This window comes from Mycteria americana, chromosome 3 (genome assembly GCF_035582795.1).
Source record: "Mycteria americana isolate JAX WOST 10 ecotype Jacksonville Zoo and Gardens chromosome 3, USCA_MyAme_1.0, whole genome shotgun sequence".
In the NCBI taxonomy this organism is placed as follows: Eukaryota; Metazoa; Chordata; class Aves; order Ciconiiformes; family Ciconiidae; genus Mycteria; species Mycteria americana.
The window spans coordinates 6186544-6206766 of NC_134367.1; the positions used below are offsets into that span (position 1 = coordinate 6186544).

At 37.3% G+C, this 20223-nt stretch overlaps 1 protein-coding gene across 7 annotated transcripts in view; it reads right to left on the reverse strand.

Moving 5' to 3' along the window:
* The window catches only part of SUPT3H (SPT3 homolog, SAGA and STAGA complex component), a 288464-nt gene that overhangs the window by 50167 nt on the left and 218074 nt on the right, over positions 1–20223 (reverse strand). For all 7 annotated transcript variants that reach the window (XM_075497782.1, XM_075497780.1, XM_075497785.1 and 4 more), the window contains 5 exons: positions 11996–12071; positions 9148–9260; positions 8417–8524; positions 7749–7937; positions 5359–5469 (listed from right to left, as the gene is read on the reverse strand). In XM_075497782.1, coding sequence (XP_075353897.1) covers positions 5359–5469; positions 7749–7937; positions 8417–8524; positions 9148–9260; positions 11996–12071 — 597 coding nt within the window. The remainder of the gene's footprint in view (positions 1–5358; positions 5470–7748; positions 7938–8416; positions 8525–9147; positions 9261–11995; positions 12072–20223) is intronic.

Sequence of the window (20223 nt, forward strand, 5' to 3'; positions counted from 1 at the left end):
AATTAACCTCTCCTTCAAGGGCTTACTTCCATGCATCTTCACACAGTGCATGACTCCAATGACACAATTCTCTGGGCAGACATACAAGCACACCTTTGAGTTTTCATGCAGTAACAATGACCACCGTGTCTTAATTTGGTAAAAATGTAGATGGAGCACTGAGTAGCCCCCTGCAATCTACATTAAAAAAGACTTCCACAACAAATACACTTCAGCGATGTAGAGGTCTGGTGGCATGTGTCTAACCAAACACGGAGGAGATACATTAACAGTCCTACAGCAGATCTTTATATAACCAGGTATGGCCATTTCTTCAGATCTCAGTAACAGGAACTATTTGACATAGGCTATGTTTATCTTCCAGGTAGTGCAAAACCTTGATATAACGTTAGACAGAAGTCTGAGCTATTCTCTATGGTGTCTATGGAGGGAAAAACCTGTATCAGAAGGATCTAAACCCTCACCTGATCTCTTTGAAGCCACTAGAAGGGATATTTTTATGGATCAATGTAATAACCAGCAGACTGGCAGTTGTCAAGGGACCGCTGTATTCAGAAAGTCAGTATTTGAACGAAAACCACTAGGGGATGAGTTTTCTAGCTAGAAGAAAGAAATGTAACAGTCATGTTATCCTACACAAGGATGGGTGATGTGGAAAGACAGCCACCAATTGCACCCCAACGTTACTCTTTCACTTTTTTAAAGCGACAGACTTGAGGAATGAAAAAGGTTAGTCAAATGAGTAGAGAAAACTAAACTAACTTTTTTTAATCCTTTGGAGCAGTAGTGTGTAAGAAATGGAGCGAAGCGATGAGAACCCCAACACAGAGAACAACCTGGTGCCCAAGCTGTGAGATGGCATATGGAAAAATGAGGTAACTTGTCATCCTGAATCCAACACGAAGACCTGGAACATAAGGCAAGATGTACATCAGACAGTTTCACCAGAGAAACATATCTGAGAGGGATCCTGGATATGAACTACTGCTTTCTTGTTTAAATCTAAAATGAAAAGGTTGACTTTGGAAATTCGTGGTATGGAACCAACCTATGAGATCCACTCATTCTGTCTTCTCCAACATCAAGCTTCAATAGGAGACCATGACTGATGGTGCTCAGGGAAGAACTCAGTCTGCCTATGGGTAAACCTTCTATTGAATGCCTCCATCCCAAAGTCAGTCCCCCAAACATGGAAGTTTCTTGATGAAAACACCACTTTACTACCAAGACAAGATCAGAGCCAATACCTACATGTGTAAGGTTCTCATGGTCCTCTGATCTGGTGTACTTGGTTGTTCCACTCTCAACAGAGAATGGCCTTGAGGAATGGAAAAATGCTCTAAGGAAAAGCCAAACAACCGACACCACAATGAAGGCTGTGTACCAGTAGGATAAATACAAGACCAGAATACGACTCTCCTATCAGTTCATATCCTCTTGTGAACTGTGCCAAGGAAACAAGTAAATTTTATTCAGCTGAGCAGAATCAAGGCCTCATACATCACAGTCTCCATGGCAAGTGACTCAAACACAGAGACCTTTCTGGATACTTAGCTTTAGGTGTGCACGGGCAAGTACCTGGGTCAAATATGAATGAGTCATCACTGCAAAAGATGTTAATCAAGTCTTAAAGCAAGGCAGATCCCTTCCTGTAATCCCACGGAGGAGAAGGAAGGTAGGGTGTTTTCACATTTTTGGAGTGTGATGTTGAATCTGGAGAAAACAAGGATGGTTTCCCAGCTGGCAATCTAGTCAAATATCTATACCTTCATCCATCTCTGCAATTATGTATGGGTCTTGCCACCACTGAGGGTGAGTTTCCACACAGTGCAGAAATTAGCTTTAGTTTAAGAACTGAGAAGTCCTGGCTCACCAGAGGTGAGAAATAATAAGAAGGTGAGAAAAAAAAGAAGATTAAAAACTATAATGCAGGGAGGAAAAAAAAAAAAAGAAGGGAATTGACAAAATCTTAATACCAAGGGCAGTAGAATATTCTTGTCTGGTTTTGGTTTAAAATGCAATCATCTGCATAGGATTTTTCATAGAGAGGACATTGATTTTATAATATCTTGCAATTTTAAATGGGGAAATACTATCAGATACTTTGCAGGTCCAGATTTTTATTCATTTCTCCAGATGTACTGCTGATCTAAACTCAATCCATTTGTACAGATGATAAAGTCTTTCAAAAACCAATGTTTTTAAATCATAAACATTAAAAATGATACACAGTGAATTTCAGGGGGACTACCGAATGCCTTACACTAGGCAGCATGGCAAAAAGCCAAAAAACAACTCTAGCTAAATTAAAAATAATCTCCCAAATGAAAAAGATGATGTTTGCTCTCTGCCTCATATAATTGGCTGGCACGAGATGGAAATTATTTAAAACGAAAAAATAGTCCAGAGCTGTCCATTATTTCTTACTAATTTACAGCAAGGGTAAAATTCTTCCATAAATCCTCCTTACTGCTCAGTAGTCACATATCCAAGAAAATTTCAGAATTAGCAGAGGCCTACAAAATTAAAATAATTTATTAAATCCCAACAACCGTACTCTGCGAGAGTTCATGTAATGTTACTTTGGAAGACAGGAAAGCATTTAAAGTGATTCTTTTTTTTCTTTCTCCAATCTTTTCTCAATAGTCAGCACTCGAGAGCAGTAACATGCTCTTCTTTTCAAAAAACTGTTGTTGAACACTTTGAATAACTTATTTTGCATATTATTCCTGGTGTGAGATTTCCTGTATGTTCTTAACACATCATGTTCTTCGGGATAGTTGTGTACAGGGTTAGGTTTCTAGGACTGATTCGACATTCTTCCTGTACAAGTATCATAAACTTATACTGCAGTAATATAGCATTTTGGCATTAGCACACTTGCACTTCTTTCTTGTTACTACTGTAAGAATGTAGAACTATGTCTTTTACTTAAAGTTCAGTCTAACCTATACATTTTAGGGACTGAATTGAACATGTATATAGCTCACAAAAATAGTGTTTCTTCAGTGAGCTATACTCATTCTTTTCCTTGCTTCTGTAGTAGGACTGTTAACATGAACAGTAAAATGCCATCAGAAAACTTAGCGTAAAATACCTGGACATGCAGGAAAATCCTTCCTCCTTACCTACAGCAGACTCTGAGGGCACCTATTGACTATAAATCAGATCTGATGTGGAAGAATGATCAACAGGCTTAAGAGAAATGGAAGAGACGATGTGCAAAGGTATATTCCTAACTTCTCTATATGACCTTTAGGTTAGATTTAAGGATGGAAACAGCCAAAAGCATGACTTCACTGAATCTAATGACAGATACCCATTCAATATTTCTCTCCCTGCAGGTTTTAAAGCGTCACCACAGAATCACAAGAAGCACATCGAGTAAAGCCACCTTTCCTCCTGGTTCTGTCATCCTAGGAGGTCACACAGATACACAAAGAAACTATCGTGAAGGCACTGACAACAGGAGAAACAAGTCATTCAAAAGAAGTGTTGCCGCAGTACTGTTCAAAATGCCTAGAGAGAATACTTCTGATACAACAGTTTGAGAGTCTTCAATACGAGAAGGTAGGGTCAAAGGAAGCATCAATCTACCTTCATGCTTTCTGCACCGGTAAGTTTGGGGTACCGTCATTTTGGACAACTGGGATAGCAGTGTTTGTCTCCAAAACTGCCAATGAGGGCACTGACAGGAAAAGCGGGCAGATTGGCAGAGCTAAAAGCATACTCTATAGTATCTCTCAAAATGTTTTTCCTGAACTTTCTCATTAGAAAGGGAATCGTATTACAGCTCTACAACATCTGTGTGCATCTAGAAGACGACCCAAGATTCCCTCTCTCCTTCTTGGTTTGTTTAGAGGGAACAAGATCTGCTCATCAACCACGTTGACAGTAGGTAATGTCAACAAATTAAGTTGTTCAGGTAGTTGTACTGTTTGGGAAGTTTACAAGATTGTAGGACATTAAAAAAACCCAACCCAAAACACAGTACTTTATTGTATCTTGTGGTTGCAGAGAAATTTCAAACTTTGGTTAATAATTAACCAAACCACTTTCAGTGAGGGTCAGGGAAGGAAGACTTACCTCTCTGTAATTATTTATGTACGCTCTTTGCTTCTTTATAATAAAATTAAATACATTCTCTGCTTTCAGATGCTATTGCCATGTTCTTAGCTACACCTCTTAGCAAACTTCTGCTAAACACACTTCTCTATTTTGGACTAGAAGTTCTATCCTCTGCTTTACATGATATTAATCTAGCATTTGTGAGTGGCAAAAGGGAGATGTAAAATTATGTAAAGGTAATTCATTGCAAACACGTATCAACTATCATTAATAAACCAAATATTTACTGCCAGTTATAAAAGCATTGATCAGTTTTGACACTAGGAAAATTATAACTTCACATACTCATTTACTCTTTTTTTTCTTGTTCCTCACTTCTGAGGTCAAGTCCCATTATTTCCTTGGTATTTACAGTCTTCACATACTTCTGTATAATTTTTATGTAGCTGAATTTCCTTCAAATTCAGAATCATTTTCCTTTCCTAAAATCCCTCCAAAAATGGACAATTTCTTCCTGATTTTTAGGAGCTCAGATCTAGGTTGGTGTTTGGGTTTTTTTTTCCTATAATGATTTCTTTGACATTCATTCTTTCCTAAATGGAGATATTCTGAGGTAAGCAAGGCTATACGCCACATAGAACAGCAGATCAGAAGAAAATGACCCCAATTTATGACATTGGAGACAGACGACTTTCACATTTTTATCAGCTGAGAAAATTAAATAAAGAATTTGTTTGGCTGCTCTGAACAATGGATTTGCAATTTGCATAGAAAAAATGATGGCAAAACCTCATAACCCATCAGCGTTTTACCACAAGCTCAGTTCTATTACATTTTAGTGGAGGTTCAAAGTTGTCTAAAGAAACCATTCTCTTCTTTCTCCAACCGTAAATGTGTCACTTGAGAGTTCAGCTTCCAATAGGAGCAGTATCTGACACACAACTAATTTTAGAATATAAAGTGCTCCTCACCATATTGGAATACATATAATTTAAAATAACTGTAAACCTAAACTTTGCAAAAACAGAAAATTCAAGCACTAACAAAAAAGCATAATTTGTAATTGAAAGAAAATAATATTTAAAAGAAAAAAAAACTTTTTTGTCTTTCCAAAAAGAGACAGAAATTACTAAGTTTTATTTCCCAAGAGAATTATGCCACTTTTATAAAGAAAATTACAGTCACCACAAATTGCTCTCAACAATTCCAAAGCTTCTTCATTTGACCACTTGAAAATCAAAGTTCTTTAAGATTATAAATATAACTTTTTATAACTCTGTTATTACGTACTGTGAATGGGGAAAGGGGGCCAATCTTGTGGCCATAGCGTCGAATGGCCTCTCTGATGTGGCTGGGCTGGATGGCATCGCTTTGAGCCTCTATACCACAGGCTGCAGTGCTCTGCAACAGAAAAACACATAAATTGTTACTAAATCAAAAACACACAACAGACCTACAGTGCATAAAGTATGAAAATAAACCTTTATAAAATGGACCAATTTTTTTTTCCTGAGGATACACATCATTGCTGCCACACACTACATTAGAGAAAAAAGCTATTAACAAATCAAAGAGGACTTTTACATGAACTTTGCTTAAGAGACCCAAAGAACACCATATTTGTCCTCTTAAATCTTTCACCTAGTGCTGCTGTATGTTGCAATTGAAAAGAGCAGAAAATGTTCAAACTAAAATGAAAGGGTCATATAAGTCATACTGCAATAACCACAGAAACTATTTTTAAAACATTTCAGGCTCTCATTACGATGTCAAGGGGTGGGGAAAATATTGAACAAGTACCCAAAGTGGAAAGCAATTCGACACCAAAATCACCATTGAGTAATATCAGATTGAAATTTGAAGATGAAACATGTGACATAATGGTGTTCGAGGGATGCAAAAATATTTTAATTACCTCAAACTGGAATGTTTTCAAATTTCAAATTACTTCTTGCATTAAGAACCCTAAACAGGAAAAATAAGAATTCACTGCTACTGGTCCATTGTTTTTACAAAAATATCCCCAGGATTTGAAAAGAAAAAGTTACTCTTTTCTCCTTGCTAGTCAAACTGAAATGTTGGTTTAGGCTCCATCTAGACACAGCTGCTTGCCAGAATTCAGATGACTTATCAGAATGATGGCTGATCGGTAATACATTCATGAAAATGATGTTAGTGAATGTACTAAGAACGACAAAAACTTAAATTATACACTGAAATTTAATGTACACACATACACAGCCCCCTCATACATTTACACTATATACTAAAGCTTTCAAACTTGGGATAGATTTTACAAAATGTTTTATTTTCAAGAGTGCTGCGTCCACTGGAGCCTGTGGGTGTACACACAGAATTATTCATAATATGATGGCAGATTCTTCCCTTGCTGATTGACATTCATAAAGGGAATGTGAAACTCAAATATTTTCATCTGGACTGGGCCTTCATGGACTAAGAATAACATTCTTCACCAAGTTAACTCATTTGTCTCAATGCCTCAGTTATATCCAGTATATATCTAACCAAACTGGGTAAGTCATGGGAACATTTCATTAAAATGGTGCACTTTTTGGAATATAATTATTTCAAAAGGCATTAAGTCAAACACTAGGAATTCAAAATAAACGCATAAAACTAGTGAAATATAATGTATCAAAACCTACATCTCCAGCTAAATTCTTGTTCCTAGGAACTAGAATGGATATTATCCACAGAAACAAAACATAATCAAACGTAACATAACAAGGAAGAGAAAAAAGCAGAAGTCTTCAGAGAGTTTTTTAGGATTCACTAAAGGCTTTCTAAATGGAATATATAAGGGCAGAGAGGAAGGTGAATGTATTAGAGTATCTACAGCACTGACGACACTAGAAGGAGAAAATACATCTTTTTCTATCTGTCATTGTAAAAATCACTGGTTAAACTCTGTGAACAATGAGTATTTGTTGTAGGAGAATAATAACACACATGAGAAAATCACAAGTCACTCCATTGCTTTGCAGGAAAATGAGTACTGCCATCGCATTTTTTCAAAAAAGCCCTAAGTGACTAACACAGCGCTTCCTATCCAGTTTATTTAATCAAATTTAGTTCCCTTGTGGTTTTAAGGTACATATATCTCTCTCAGATAGAATACTAAGGATCTACAACAGGAATTGTAATATTTGCATTTCACACTCTGAATATGAGATGTCCATAATTTATACAAAGTAAACAAATATTTAGATTGAATGCAACCAACCAGCATAAGAATAAAGCAGGTCAGGCAAGGTTGTTATAGGCAAAAAAGGCAGTCGCCTAAGGCTGCTGGGAGCAGGAAAATCACAACCACCTTTTTGCCCACTTTGCTTACGCTTTGACCCTGAAAACCTGCGCTGGCTGCTGCCGTCAGAGAAGGGGATGATTATTTGGGATGGTGTCTACTGCTTTGGCTGTAGAGGAGCAGCTCATCTTAGAAGCAGCAGTTGTTACCTCAACAAAACTCAGTTTGCAGGCATTACTGAGAAGCTTTAGCCTAGTTCTGATGGAAAGAACATCAAACCACATATTTGGCCCTACAAAAACATCGGTAGTTAACATGTGATATAGGTTAAAATTAATATTTAAAAAGAGGCATGCTATTTCCTGAAGACGTTGTGGTTTCTTCTTCTTTTTTTTCAGGCTTGTGCACCAAATACCTTTTTTCTTTTCCTTTGCTTGGATTTGGTAGAGTCCTGTCCAATTCCACCATTCCCCAGGGCTCCTGACGGGGTTTTTCCAAGATGTTGCTGTCCTGCTGATGCTGGGGGTGTGGGTGTAGGAGGTGGTGTGTTTTCAGGAGAGTCAAGACTGGTCTTCACACTCGTAGATTGCCCTAAGAGATGTGGCTATAAAAGCAATATGTCAAGCAGCCATTATATAATCAAATCACAAAAAAAAAAAAAATTATTGCCTTCTTAGATTTGCTGTTAGAAGAGATGTAATACAGAATTAAATTTGCTCATTCTAGAGGTTACTATAATACCTGTATCGCAGCAATGCGTGCAATACAGCACTTATTGCACTTGCCACTGTTGACAACTTTAATCTCCAAATCTGCAATAAAGAGACCCTTCAATACGGAGAGAAGGAATTTCCACCCAAGAAAAGAGGATTTACATTTAAATATAAAGATGCTGCTAAGAATTTAACATTTGGAGCTATAATTTAATGTCTTTCCATCTAAATCCATAACTTCAATGTTCATAAACTCCATAACAGAAGTCTATATCAATACCAGATTCAAGAACATCTACTTTGAAAGCAACAAACTACCAAATATATGTAAAACACAGAATGCATTAATATGTGAAAAAGCAAGATTTACCTCAGTAGAGTTGTGATACTGTATGAAGGTGGCAGATATGGCATGACTGAACGGGTCACCAGCTTTGGGAGCCATGTCCTGCTTAACCAACAGGGCCAAGTCGACCAACTGGAGGGGCAAAAACAGCCAATAAACAGGTAGGTTTACTGACCTGGTACTTAATTACAAATGCCATCGTAACAATGAAGAGAGAGAGGAGTTGTGGGTTGAGGCAGATTATTCTTAGTGTTTCTCAGTTGAAAACAAAATTATTCAGAGATATTGCAGCCTAAGGAACCTTTCTTTTCCACTTCTGTAAATATATGGAGTAATCTATCTACCCAAGAGGGCTTGGCTTGGCAGTAAGGTAACATTTTGTTTTCCAGGAAATCCTACTTTTTAATCCAATTGTGCAACGGGGTTGAATGAGCCTCAGCGCACTGCCAAAGGTCACATAGCAAAGTATGTGGTTTCAGTTTGGACTTGAATAAAGTTCGTGCTGGACTCCACTCGCCTCTGTAACCATTATAAAACATTTCTATTTGTGTATCAGATGGATGAATACGGTATAGTACGCATCTGTCATACAGTAAATTGAAAGACAGCCAGGAATCCGGTTAGCTTGGTTAGCTGAAGTAGTTACTGCATGCTTCTGAAGGGGCTTACAACACAGTCACCTGAGGCTGAAGTACATCCTAGTACTGATTCGTTTTGTTTAGCTAGAGTTCAATCAGTAGAGTATACTCCCTTACCTGTGCCACAGTCTCATACGCTAAATATGCCAAAATCTCCATTGCAACTGCATTTGGCTTTATTTCCATGCTGCTACAATCCAACCAGTCACGAAACTTGGATGCTTTCTTTGCTGTCAGTTAAAACCATAAGGGGAAAGGAGAAGTTAACAACAGGTAGGCCAAAAGAATGCATTTTTTCCTGTCATAGAAAATACTGCAAATGTGAAACAAGGAGTGCGAATGTGATTTGATTGGCCAAGGAAGGAATTACCAAAACGGCATTAGTGGGGAAAAGACTCTTATTTCACAGACAGCATTTTGGAGACCAATAAGCAGCATGGAGTAAAGAGAAAAACACACAATCAATCATATGGCAGATTTCAGAACAAGGAAGGGTCTACCTCAGAGGACCGTAGATGGGAGAAGCCTGATCTTGAATATCTTATTGTAAAAGAAAGAATATGATTGCCTCGCATCTTTGATGAATGACAGAAAGCACTAGAAGAAATCAACACAAATCTGGGCCCAGATAAAATGATATAATTGTGTTAACAGCAAAGACAAATGAAGAAGGAGAGAAGAACTAGGAAGTCCTTGGGTTAACCGTGCAGGGATTAGGTGCTGACAAGCTGGCCAAAATGATTTGTAGATGAGTGTTTTTAAACTATGCTTTGGATATAAAGAAATAAGGATAGACACAGATCTGCAGATGATCAGCATTCATGTGAGAACTTCACACTGCTAATGGATAAGAACACTTAGGAGAAAGTACAGAGAAAAATATGGGACAAAGAAATAGGGTATTTGCTGAGAGAGTAAAAGGAGGAACGAGAGATACCAAAGTGGAACTGAAAAAGCATCGTGGAAATTCACGGGAGAACCAAAAAATGGACAATCTTACTTAGGTCAGTGGTGGACAAGCTGATCACGGAAAGCTGTGGAGACTTGGACAGAAAGAAGCGAGTAATATGGAGTTCTTAATGAGGGCTGTTTGTGAAGACAGGACAATGACAATGAAGTAAACACAAGGTGGGAGAATCATTTGAAACAGCTCTTTCAAAGACAGTCTTCCATGAGGACTAAAAAGCTAAAGAGAAGTCAGGTGTCAAACAGAAAACAGGTGTAAATAATGGTTATTTTTTCAGAGAGAATGAAAAAGCTACATAGGATTGCTGAGGACAAAAAAAAAGGCAAGAGAAAAAGTGTGAAGGTGACAGCAGGACTACAAAATGTTCGCTAGAATTTAAATTTGCAAGCGTGTAGTACTCGGTCTTTGATGGACCTTTTCTTTTGCCTGTCTTTAAAACTGCACAGAAATATGTGGAGCTGTAATTATGAATATATATTGTTAGAACAGGCTTCTTGCAGTCCCTTCCAGGTTTATTCTCTTGTGACACAGTTTTCACGGGCTTATATTACAGTAAAAAGGGCTTACTACTTTAAACATAGCAATACATTCACTTTTTACTACAATATAAGAAAATAAGCAAAAATAGCCTTTGTGTTAGTTTTGAACAAATGTTCTGCATGGCTTTTAGTCTGTGCTATCTAGTTGAGATCATATTACGCAACTGAATTTGTGCATGTGTCTCTCTTGCTACTATTTTCTAAGCACTGTAATTCTCTTATTCTTTAATGACATTAAAAGTCAGTGAAAAGAACTGTAGAGACATGGTCATTTAAAAACACTGTGAAAATACCGTTGAGACTTTTTTATAGATGACAATCCCCTGGTCAGCAACATTCAATTTTATTTTGCAAATTTAGGATTTCTATTTGTTCTGTCTCCAGATGATAATTTTTGGGTTTTAAAGATGACTTTATCACAAACCTCTCATTTGCTGAAGTCACCCTAATCTGAAGTATCATTTATCTAATGGCTCACAGATGTGTGATGCCAAATTATAACTGAGCTTACAAAACATATTGAATTAGGAAAAGAAATGCTTACAAAACATGTTTTCCTACATTTGCTGACATTTGCTGACACAGAACAGTATTTCAGATGTGTCATTTATTTGCCATAAATGAGTCACTCTTTCTTCGAATTTAGAAGGAAGAACGAGATAAGGTCTCTCGTTTAAAGACACCATTGTGTTCAAGTCTGTGCTGTAGGATCATGTGCTGGTTTGTCATGATTTTTACTGGCTCCTTCACCTCACTTTCTCTGACATTTGACCCAAAACCTTAGTCATCACTTAACCGCTTCTGTAATGATGTTTTGCTACATGATCAAGCCCATTAATTTACAGCTCATTATAGTTGTGGCCCACAAGTACTTCTAGTAAGTTGGTTTTCAGTGCTAGTAAAGCCCTAATTCTGTCATCATGTTATTAGTGTTGGAATGGCGTATACTGATGAATTTGGCTAATGCTGAATAAATTCCACAGCAGGAGCTTACAGCTTAAAATAGAAGAGACACTTTAGTAAGTTCTTTGTGTCTGCGGATAGGGAACTAAAAGCAAAACTTGCTGCTCTTCCCTAATTTTAGATGCATTCCGAAAAACCTGCAACCATAAAACTTTACTAATATGCTGACTATAACACCCCCATGACAGCCTTCAGGCAAGTACGGGCGTTTTAATCCATTAACTCTTTGCCAGTTCTATCTTTGCAGTCGTCCCCACCAGCACAGTATTTGAGCATACAGAAAGCTTGGTAAATATTCAAATAAAATACTCTGCCTGACAGCCTGAAACTATGCTAAATTAACTGTTCCCAGGAGTTATGTGGACAAAGAATTTAAAGCTTTATTATTGCGGATGAAACAAAAGTGCTTTAAAAAACCAAGAGGTTCTGCTGTGTTCTCTATTACATGAAATAATAATCGAACATCTGAATACAGTGCGGCCATTATAATACTTACAAAAACTCAATTGCCGACTTTCACAGAATTCTGCATACTGAACCGAGTCCATCATTCGTGTTTGTCTTTCTGCTCTCTGACAAAAGAGTAGAAGTTCATGATGTACCTTATTCCAACAAGCACTGCATTCCACAACAGAAATTATAGCAGCAAAGCGCCCCTGCCGTAACTTTGAAGTAACCTCCCCAAATAAAACATGCATTGAACAAGTTAAGACGCAGAAATATAAACCACGGATTGGTTATTAGTCTCCTGAGTTAAAGTACCCAGAAGAGCGTGTCAATTCTTATTTTAAAAGTCTGCTTGCACACCGCTCGCCTACGGCAGTGACGAGGGCTGGGTTAGGGAAGGTGCTGAGCACTCTTGCCCTGACCGAGGTGCACATTTAAACTGAAGCACACGAGTAGTCTGCCTACGTGTTCACAGATGGCCAGACAAGTAAAGCCTTCTCTTGGACCGAGGCCAACGTGTTCGGCACTGAGCAGTACTGAACCCGTATGCTTTTAAAATGGGATCATTAGCAGTAGTGAAATGAAGAAACTCCATCGCGCTGAGGATGTACCAGACAGAAAGGAGCACTGAAGTGCCCCTTCCCACATAGACATTCAATATACTGTAATAATTAAGTGGTAAATGTGCCTGTTTCTTTTTTTTTTTCATTGTTAATCTATGCTTGATTTTTTATACTTCTGAACGCCTACAGGAGAAGAAAGGAAATTAGACTGAATTAGACTTCATTCAAGAAAAAAAGGCTTAAAATGTTCACTACTAGATTTAAGAACATGTTTCACACAGAGTCCAGTGTAAACCAAAAGATTATATCTCAAAAAAGTCAAGGTACGAAACCATAAACATTACACCCCCCCTCCTCTCCACATATATGCTATGCCATAATTGAGTCATGGTTGAAACAGCACTGAAGTTCATGGTTAGGTTTGAGCGCGTGTTTGAGTTTTGTTTACTTCAACAGAGCAGGGTTGACTTTCACAAGGTAGGGATCTGGTCTCTAGAAGAGATTAAATCCTTCGCGTATCAGAGGCAGGAAGCGGTAGTTAGATTAAAGAGAACAATTATCCTCTTCAGAAGCAGAGAGCTTACTCAAGTCTCTCAGACAAGCAAAGTAGATTGTCTTAAACATCAAGGAAAGGAATATAACTATCTTCCAAACAATAACTCAATGAATAAATCATTACACCTGGAAAGAACAGAACCATAAAGTAGTATCAGGAGTGGCTGATGGCACCAAGGCTTTACTTCTGCAGTGAGTCCATACAGCTGAAGAAACCATGCGCAAAGAAGGTAAAGTACAGGTGCGTTTGCATTAAAGACAAAAACAAAGAAAGAAAACACACACACACACACACACACACACACAAATTTTGCTGTGACTCCCCGAGCGCTTTTACATCTGATGGAATTGAAATTGCGGAGTTCTTTAATCAGATTTAATGGAAAACAAAAGGGCTGTTGATAAGAGTATTTGGAGACAGGCTATACAACCAGCATCTGGCCTTAGCAGTTTCTCAAATCGGGGGGGGGGGAATAAAACCCACAACAGTACTTCAAATACACAGTTTCTTCCTCTATTCTCTACCTTTTAGGTCACTCTTCTATGACAGTCCAATCCATCAATTATGATATCTTTTTGACAGACAACACGCTCAATTTAGTTGGGAACTGAACCACCAACTGTCCAGGAACAGACCTGAATATTCCTTCTTTCTTTTCTTCTCTACCCAGTCAATCATTTCTACTGTATTTTTTTCTACTTTTAGTCACCAAGATAGAAAATGTTCTACTTAAGCATTTTTCAGTTCTTCTCCCATGCACGCTGCTGGCATCTTGACTACATTTTGTGGAGCTGCTGTTTCAGATAAGTAAAAATTTTCAGTCAATCTATTCCATCAAGACATTAAGTAAGCCTAGACCGATTTCGTATCCTTTAAAAATAATTGTCACAATACATGCCATAACTTCAATCCTCATCTAGCATGATCATAATAGAGATCTGTTTTGCCTCTGAATTAATTCAGTCATACTTTTGAAGACAGAAGGCACCACCAGGATCATCTAATCTGAACTTCTGCATAGCACAGGACACTTCTCACATAATACATCCTAGAAATGGCAGTCCTAGAATTTCTTGTGTAATTTCACCATATGTTTTAGAAAGGCATCTAATTTGGGTTTAACTTTTTCACATATTAAGATATAACTTCTTCAAATAATTTAAAATGCTAACTTTTTATGCAATATGGTTTAAATTCTGCAATCATTTGTGTCTTTGTTTGCCAGTCAGAAATTACTAGTTGGGCACACCCAGGTAATATTGAAATAATTTAACTTTAGGTGGATAATCAAATAGACTGAGCTTCTCTAAATATGACAAAATTTTCCTGAAATTTTACACATGGAAATGTGCAGGCTCGCAGAACTGTTGCTTCAGATCTCCCTCCAAAAACCCTCCCTCTGGAGGTCTCTAGCCCAACCTCCATCTTAAAAGAGGACTGTTGCCAACACTAGATGAAGTCAGCTATGGCTTTCTCTAGCTAAGTCTTGAAAACCTCCAAGGACAGAGATTTTATGTCTCCTCTGGGTAACGTGCTCCAGTGTTGTGCTAGTCAAAAAGATTTCTAATGTCCTACTTGAACCTGCGAAGCAACAATTTGTGGCTCTTGACTTTCTTTCTTCTACCCAGTACTACTAAGAAAAGTTTGGCTCTACCATTTTTGTTACTGTCCTTCAGCAGTTGTAGGCTGCTATCTCACCACTCCTCAGCCTCCTCTTCTTCAGATTAGGTAAAACTAAGTAATCTCTCTCAGCCTATTCAGACAGGTCCTGGGCTCCAGGGCCCTCAGCTCTCAGTAGCTTTCAGCTAAACATTTCCAGTTTCTCAGCATTTCCATGGAACTGAAGGACCCAAACCTGGATGTAGTGTTCCAGATTTGGCTCAACAGCACCAAGTAGAAGGGCATGGCAACTTCTTTCAGTCTGCCAGCCACATTTCTGCAAAACTGTGATTTTTGCTTTAATATGATGAGACCAACCTGTTGACTCATGTTCAACTTGGTGTTCATTATCACCCCCCAGGTTCTTTCCAGAAGGCCTGCTACCCAGACAGTTGGTATCCAGCTGGTACTGATGCATGGTGTTACCCTGTCCCAGATGCAGAAACTCAACAAAGTTTCTGTTGGTTCAGCTCTCAAGGTTTTCAAGACCTGTCTGGACTGAAGCTCCGTCAATCAGTGTGCCAGCCACTCTTAATTTACTCTCATCAACAGATTTGCAGAATGTGCATTTTATATCTTTGCTCACATTTTTGTCCATATTGTTGATGAAGATATCGAACAATATGGGCCCCAGCATCAATCCCCAGGGTATTCAGTTTTTACCTGTTGCCACATATACGTCAAGCCATTTCTATTACCCTTCATATCCAGCAGTCCCAGGGATTTAAAACCCTTTGCAACAACAAGGAAGGCACAGGAAAGCAAAAGGACATGAAATGCTAACGTGAGGAGGTATGCTTCAAAGTCTTACCTGAGATGACAAAGAAAAAAAAACATCTAGAAATTTGACAAGGATACTTTAACTTTTACAGGCATCCCATAATGTAATATGGAAACTGCAAAACCAGATTAATCCCAAGAGTAGTTATGTTAAATTAAATGATTTAGCAATAGCTACTCTCAGCAAATACACTATAAAGCTCTGAAAATGCATACTGCCAAAGGCTAGCCAATAAGCCTCACAGTATGTTCACTATCGAAACATTGCAAGTTTCTTTATAAGAAACAAAAAAATACTAATCAAAGGTTTACTAAAAGAAAGGTGTTCCTTTCTTTTAGTAAAAGAATCCTGAGGGATTTTTCCAATAGGGACTTCATTTCTCCCTACAAATTGTCTACAGTAGTTGTCTAAACACTGGACTTAATTTTCTTCTTATATACTAAATGAATACTTAAACTTAAGTTTTCTCTCTATTAATATGTTTTATGGAGTAACATTACCAACATATCTGAAAATAAAATTGCTTTCTCCCTTCAGTTCTCCTCTCTAAAAGAAGCCTTTCTTAAAGGTGGATTCTAGAGTGATGCTCTAAACCACCACCAAATAAAATAGCTTTTATCATAAATAACTGGACTATATTTTCTTCCCAATACACTTTAACAAAAAAAACCCACATCATGGCATGGAAACTCACAGTTAAGAGATAAAAGCCATTCCATCAGTCCTACCAGTTTTAGAATAGTCTATAAATATCCAGCAAATGCCGGAGAAATAAACAGATGGATAGCATAGGTATATCATCTTTAAGGAAACGGTGAAGCAGAAGACAACAGCAGATCATCTTTCCTCTTCACTTCTCAAGATTATAAACAGTAATTATTTTCTCTTACATCATCCCTGCTTTGGAAAACTTTAATGTTCCCTTATCTCTACATTTCTAAGGTATATTTTATAAACTCAAAATGAATCAATAACACAGGATAAAAAGGGAGAAGAAAGAGTGAGCACATTACTGTGAACACAGCGTTACTCCAGGCCAAAGGGGTTTAAAGGAAACAGCATTCAGTGTTTGGGAAGTCACAGAAAGTTTGTGAAAATGCTATAACCTGTAAGTAATGCTTTCTTTTAAGTCTACAGAATACCCACTTGCTCTTTTTCACAGTCTACCCACTTGCTCTTTTTCACAGTCTTCATTTTTCAACTATTTCTTCTTGAAAACAAGAAATGAGACAGGACTTTTTAACTAAGAAACAACTTCAGTTTTATACAAGTGAATTTTTCCAAATTCTGTTCTGGGAAGGAGCAGCAAGTCATTCCAACAGGACTGAAGTCCTCTTTCATCGGTATAAAAGCAAGTTTGCTGGGAATCTTTCCTACATGAAGAAACATTGAAACCCCTAATGACACACCACCTTGAAGCAATCTCAGCTTGAAACTAGATACGATAAATGACATCAACGACACTGCCTCGCAGGTTTATCAAAATAATTAAAAATATATAGTTTTTCCTCCCTCTATAGTAGTACCAGTCACTCTAAGCAGTTAAGAAGCTGAGTAATGTGGCGTACAGCAGAGTTAAAATACTTTGCATGCTTTCCTTGGAACATGCTGAAGGATGCAGTAGATAGGACCTGGCACGGTAAATGTATGCTTAGTCTTCCAAAAATGTGTTGCATTATATCTTTCTTTCAGCATCAAGAACTAAAAAGGAAGACTAAAAAAGGAAAGGAAAGAAAAGGTAAAGAGTTGCATGTTGTCACCTATCATCCAGAGTGAAAAATAATCTTATTTTGATTCAATTTTAAAGCTTTCACACTTGACATACAAAGTTCTTTGTGTGGGGGGAAGGCAAGAGGCCAAATGTTAATTTGCTTACCAACTATTTCGTGCTTGAAGGAAATGTGCCGAGTAGCTGCTAAGCTGGAACATTTGAAAAACGTATGCAACATGGCTGGACACCCCTGTGTTTGGCAACAATGTTAACGACGAAGATGTTGGCATCCCAAACTGCTCGCATATTCATCTTGTGGCGTGATTTCCTGATTTCCTTTGCTAAAGACCTCTGCATTGTGTACCTATCACGGCTTCAAAGGAGCTAGGTGACTACCCTAGGGAAAAAACAAACTTGCCCTGCAATGGTTGATATTAACTAAAAAAGTATGCTAAATAATTTTTTTTTTTTTTTTAAATTTAGACTAGAGAATAACAGGGGGCTGTATGCTGTACCTGACAGCTCTCAGGTTGTAGGTCAAAAATTACCTAGATTAAAAAAAAAAAAAAAAAAAAAGATAAATAAAGCACAAAGTAGCTCAATATTGAAGAGCTCACAAAATATGCTGAAAACACATTTTTAGTCTTCCATATCTTGAAATTACCTGAGGATTATCACTATCTGAAGATTTTTGTTACATGAAGGAAAAATGTATTTACTCTTCTGAGAATCACTAAGCAAAGAAAAAAAAAAGTTTTAAGAGTAAGCATTTTCAAAGATTAAGCTTACTCAGAGTTTTATACAGAAAATAAAAATGCCACTTGGGGAAAGATCAATAGCTTTTGTAACGTAATACTTGATTTGACTATAAAGTACAGACATACAGGGAATTTTTATCATTTTTACCCACCTCTTATAGAACATACCATACATTCTGCAGTAACCATTAATCTGAACAAGTCTGCACAGCAAACTTGAGGCCTTTGATGTAATACTGGTTTTGAGTGCTCATGTGTTTAGTACAAAGTTCCCAATATTAGAAGAAAACATGAGGTCTTTTTCTGGCAGACGAAGATGATCTCAATTTTAATGTATTTTCACAGTTATAAATAGAAGCTTAAAAAATCTTAACTGTTGCAGAGATGCTAAGGATCTACAACTGTAAATGACATGAAAGGAAGCTGTGGATGATGACAAATAAAAATCAAAATAGACATTTTAAAGACACTTCTAATTTTTCATTATAAAAAATTGGTGATTTTCTGTCCAGGGACTAAAGATGGGATTCACTTGACCAAGTTAGACATCTGCAGTATCCTAATTAGTCACCTAAAGCCCTTTATAGTAAAAAAAGATAATAGGCACTTCTAGGGAGCAACTTCATCCTAAACTAGATGTTGAAAATAGGTTAGATGAATCACATTTATGAATTTGTCTGAAGTTCATCAACTGTGGACATCAGCAATGGAGCCCTAGGGACCCTGGCTTAGGTCTACATGTCCCCAGTACAGACATCCTCAGAAAAGCAAGATGAATCCTGCTCTGATGAGTGATGAGTGAACAACACCATCATCAATAGGGCAACTTCCATTTCAGGGCTAAGCAAAAGCCAAGACTAAAGAATGACTCAGTAAATTTGGTTCCTGCTGTGATCTCAAAGCAATGCAAGTATACACAAAGGCAGCTTTGTACCCCGGGTGTGCGTTAATTCCATTCATCTTCCTCAAAGTATGTAAAATGTAATCTAACAAAGTATGTGCAGATAAGTAGGGGGAAGGGAGCTGGCAAGTCTATTTAAGATTATGTAAAAATTTCAAGGGAATTATGAAGAAAGAAAGCAAATGAAATTGCACAGACAATAACAAAATGAATGGATTCATTCCCAGCAGTCATGATCTCATTGCTTAAGGAATAAATAAAACTGACCTCCTGATAGGGACTCACTGCCCCTGTAATACTTTGCCCTTGAACATATGCAAAATCTACACATAATGTATTTATTTGAACCAGCTCCATATCATATCCAAATTCCTTGTCTAAATTTATTACTGCTAGTCTGAAACGTGGAGCTGGAACCTGCAAACGAAACATTTCCATTTCATGGAATACCTTTGATTTCTACAGGCAAATATTTTTTTCTGCTATAAGAAGTATCATCATGAATTTTGTAAAACTATGTGTTAAATTTATGGCTATCTTCTACCAGTGCTTTCCAAAAAACATAAAATAATTTTGGATAAACTCTGCTACCAAACTTAAAAAGTTATGTGGGATTTATTAATATATTAAGACGACTGACCTTCCCTCGCTTTTCTTGAGACCACTGAAACACCTTTCTGTGGTTTCCATCTGGCTGTACATGAAAAACTTCACATACCAGGTTAATATTAGGATACTTTTATGTCTTCTGGATAGCATTCTTCTGAGCACTTATCCTGACTCTCTGTCAATTCATAGATGAGGTTAATATAAACAGCTGTAGCATCTCACAAGTAAAGCTTTCGGTCATCAAAATAGGCATCACTCATTATCTGGGAGATACAAGCAGCAGAAGGCTTCCTTTTGCATACTGAGTTTTACATTTTTTTCCTCTTATTTGCAGTCAAAATCAGCCATCACACTCTATTTAACAATAATACAATAATTAACAGACGCTCACTTGTAAGCAAAAGGAAAATATTGTAAGCCATGAGAAATTTTTAAAATATTTCTTTTAGCTTTATGACTAGAGATATGGATAGGTGGATAAATAAAAGGACAGACAGCTTAGAAATGTGTATTTACTTAATATTTGTATTGGATTCTATGCAAATTTCTTGTAGTTATTATATTATGTGTCATCTCAAAAAATCTTCAAGTACCTCTCACCCTCATAATGTTTTCCCCCATTGTTATTTGCAGATAGCTTGGATTTGAACCCAACTTAGGTACAGCCACTTGCATCCAGGAGAGGAAATTTAGCACTGGATAACTAAAGAGTTACCTTACAAATAATCTGACTCCCTGA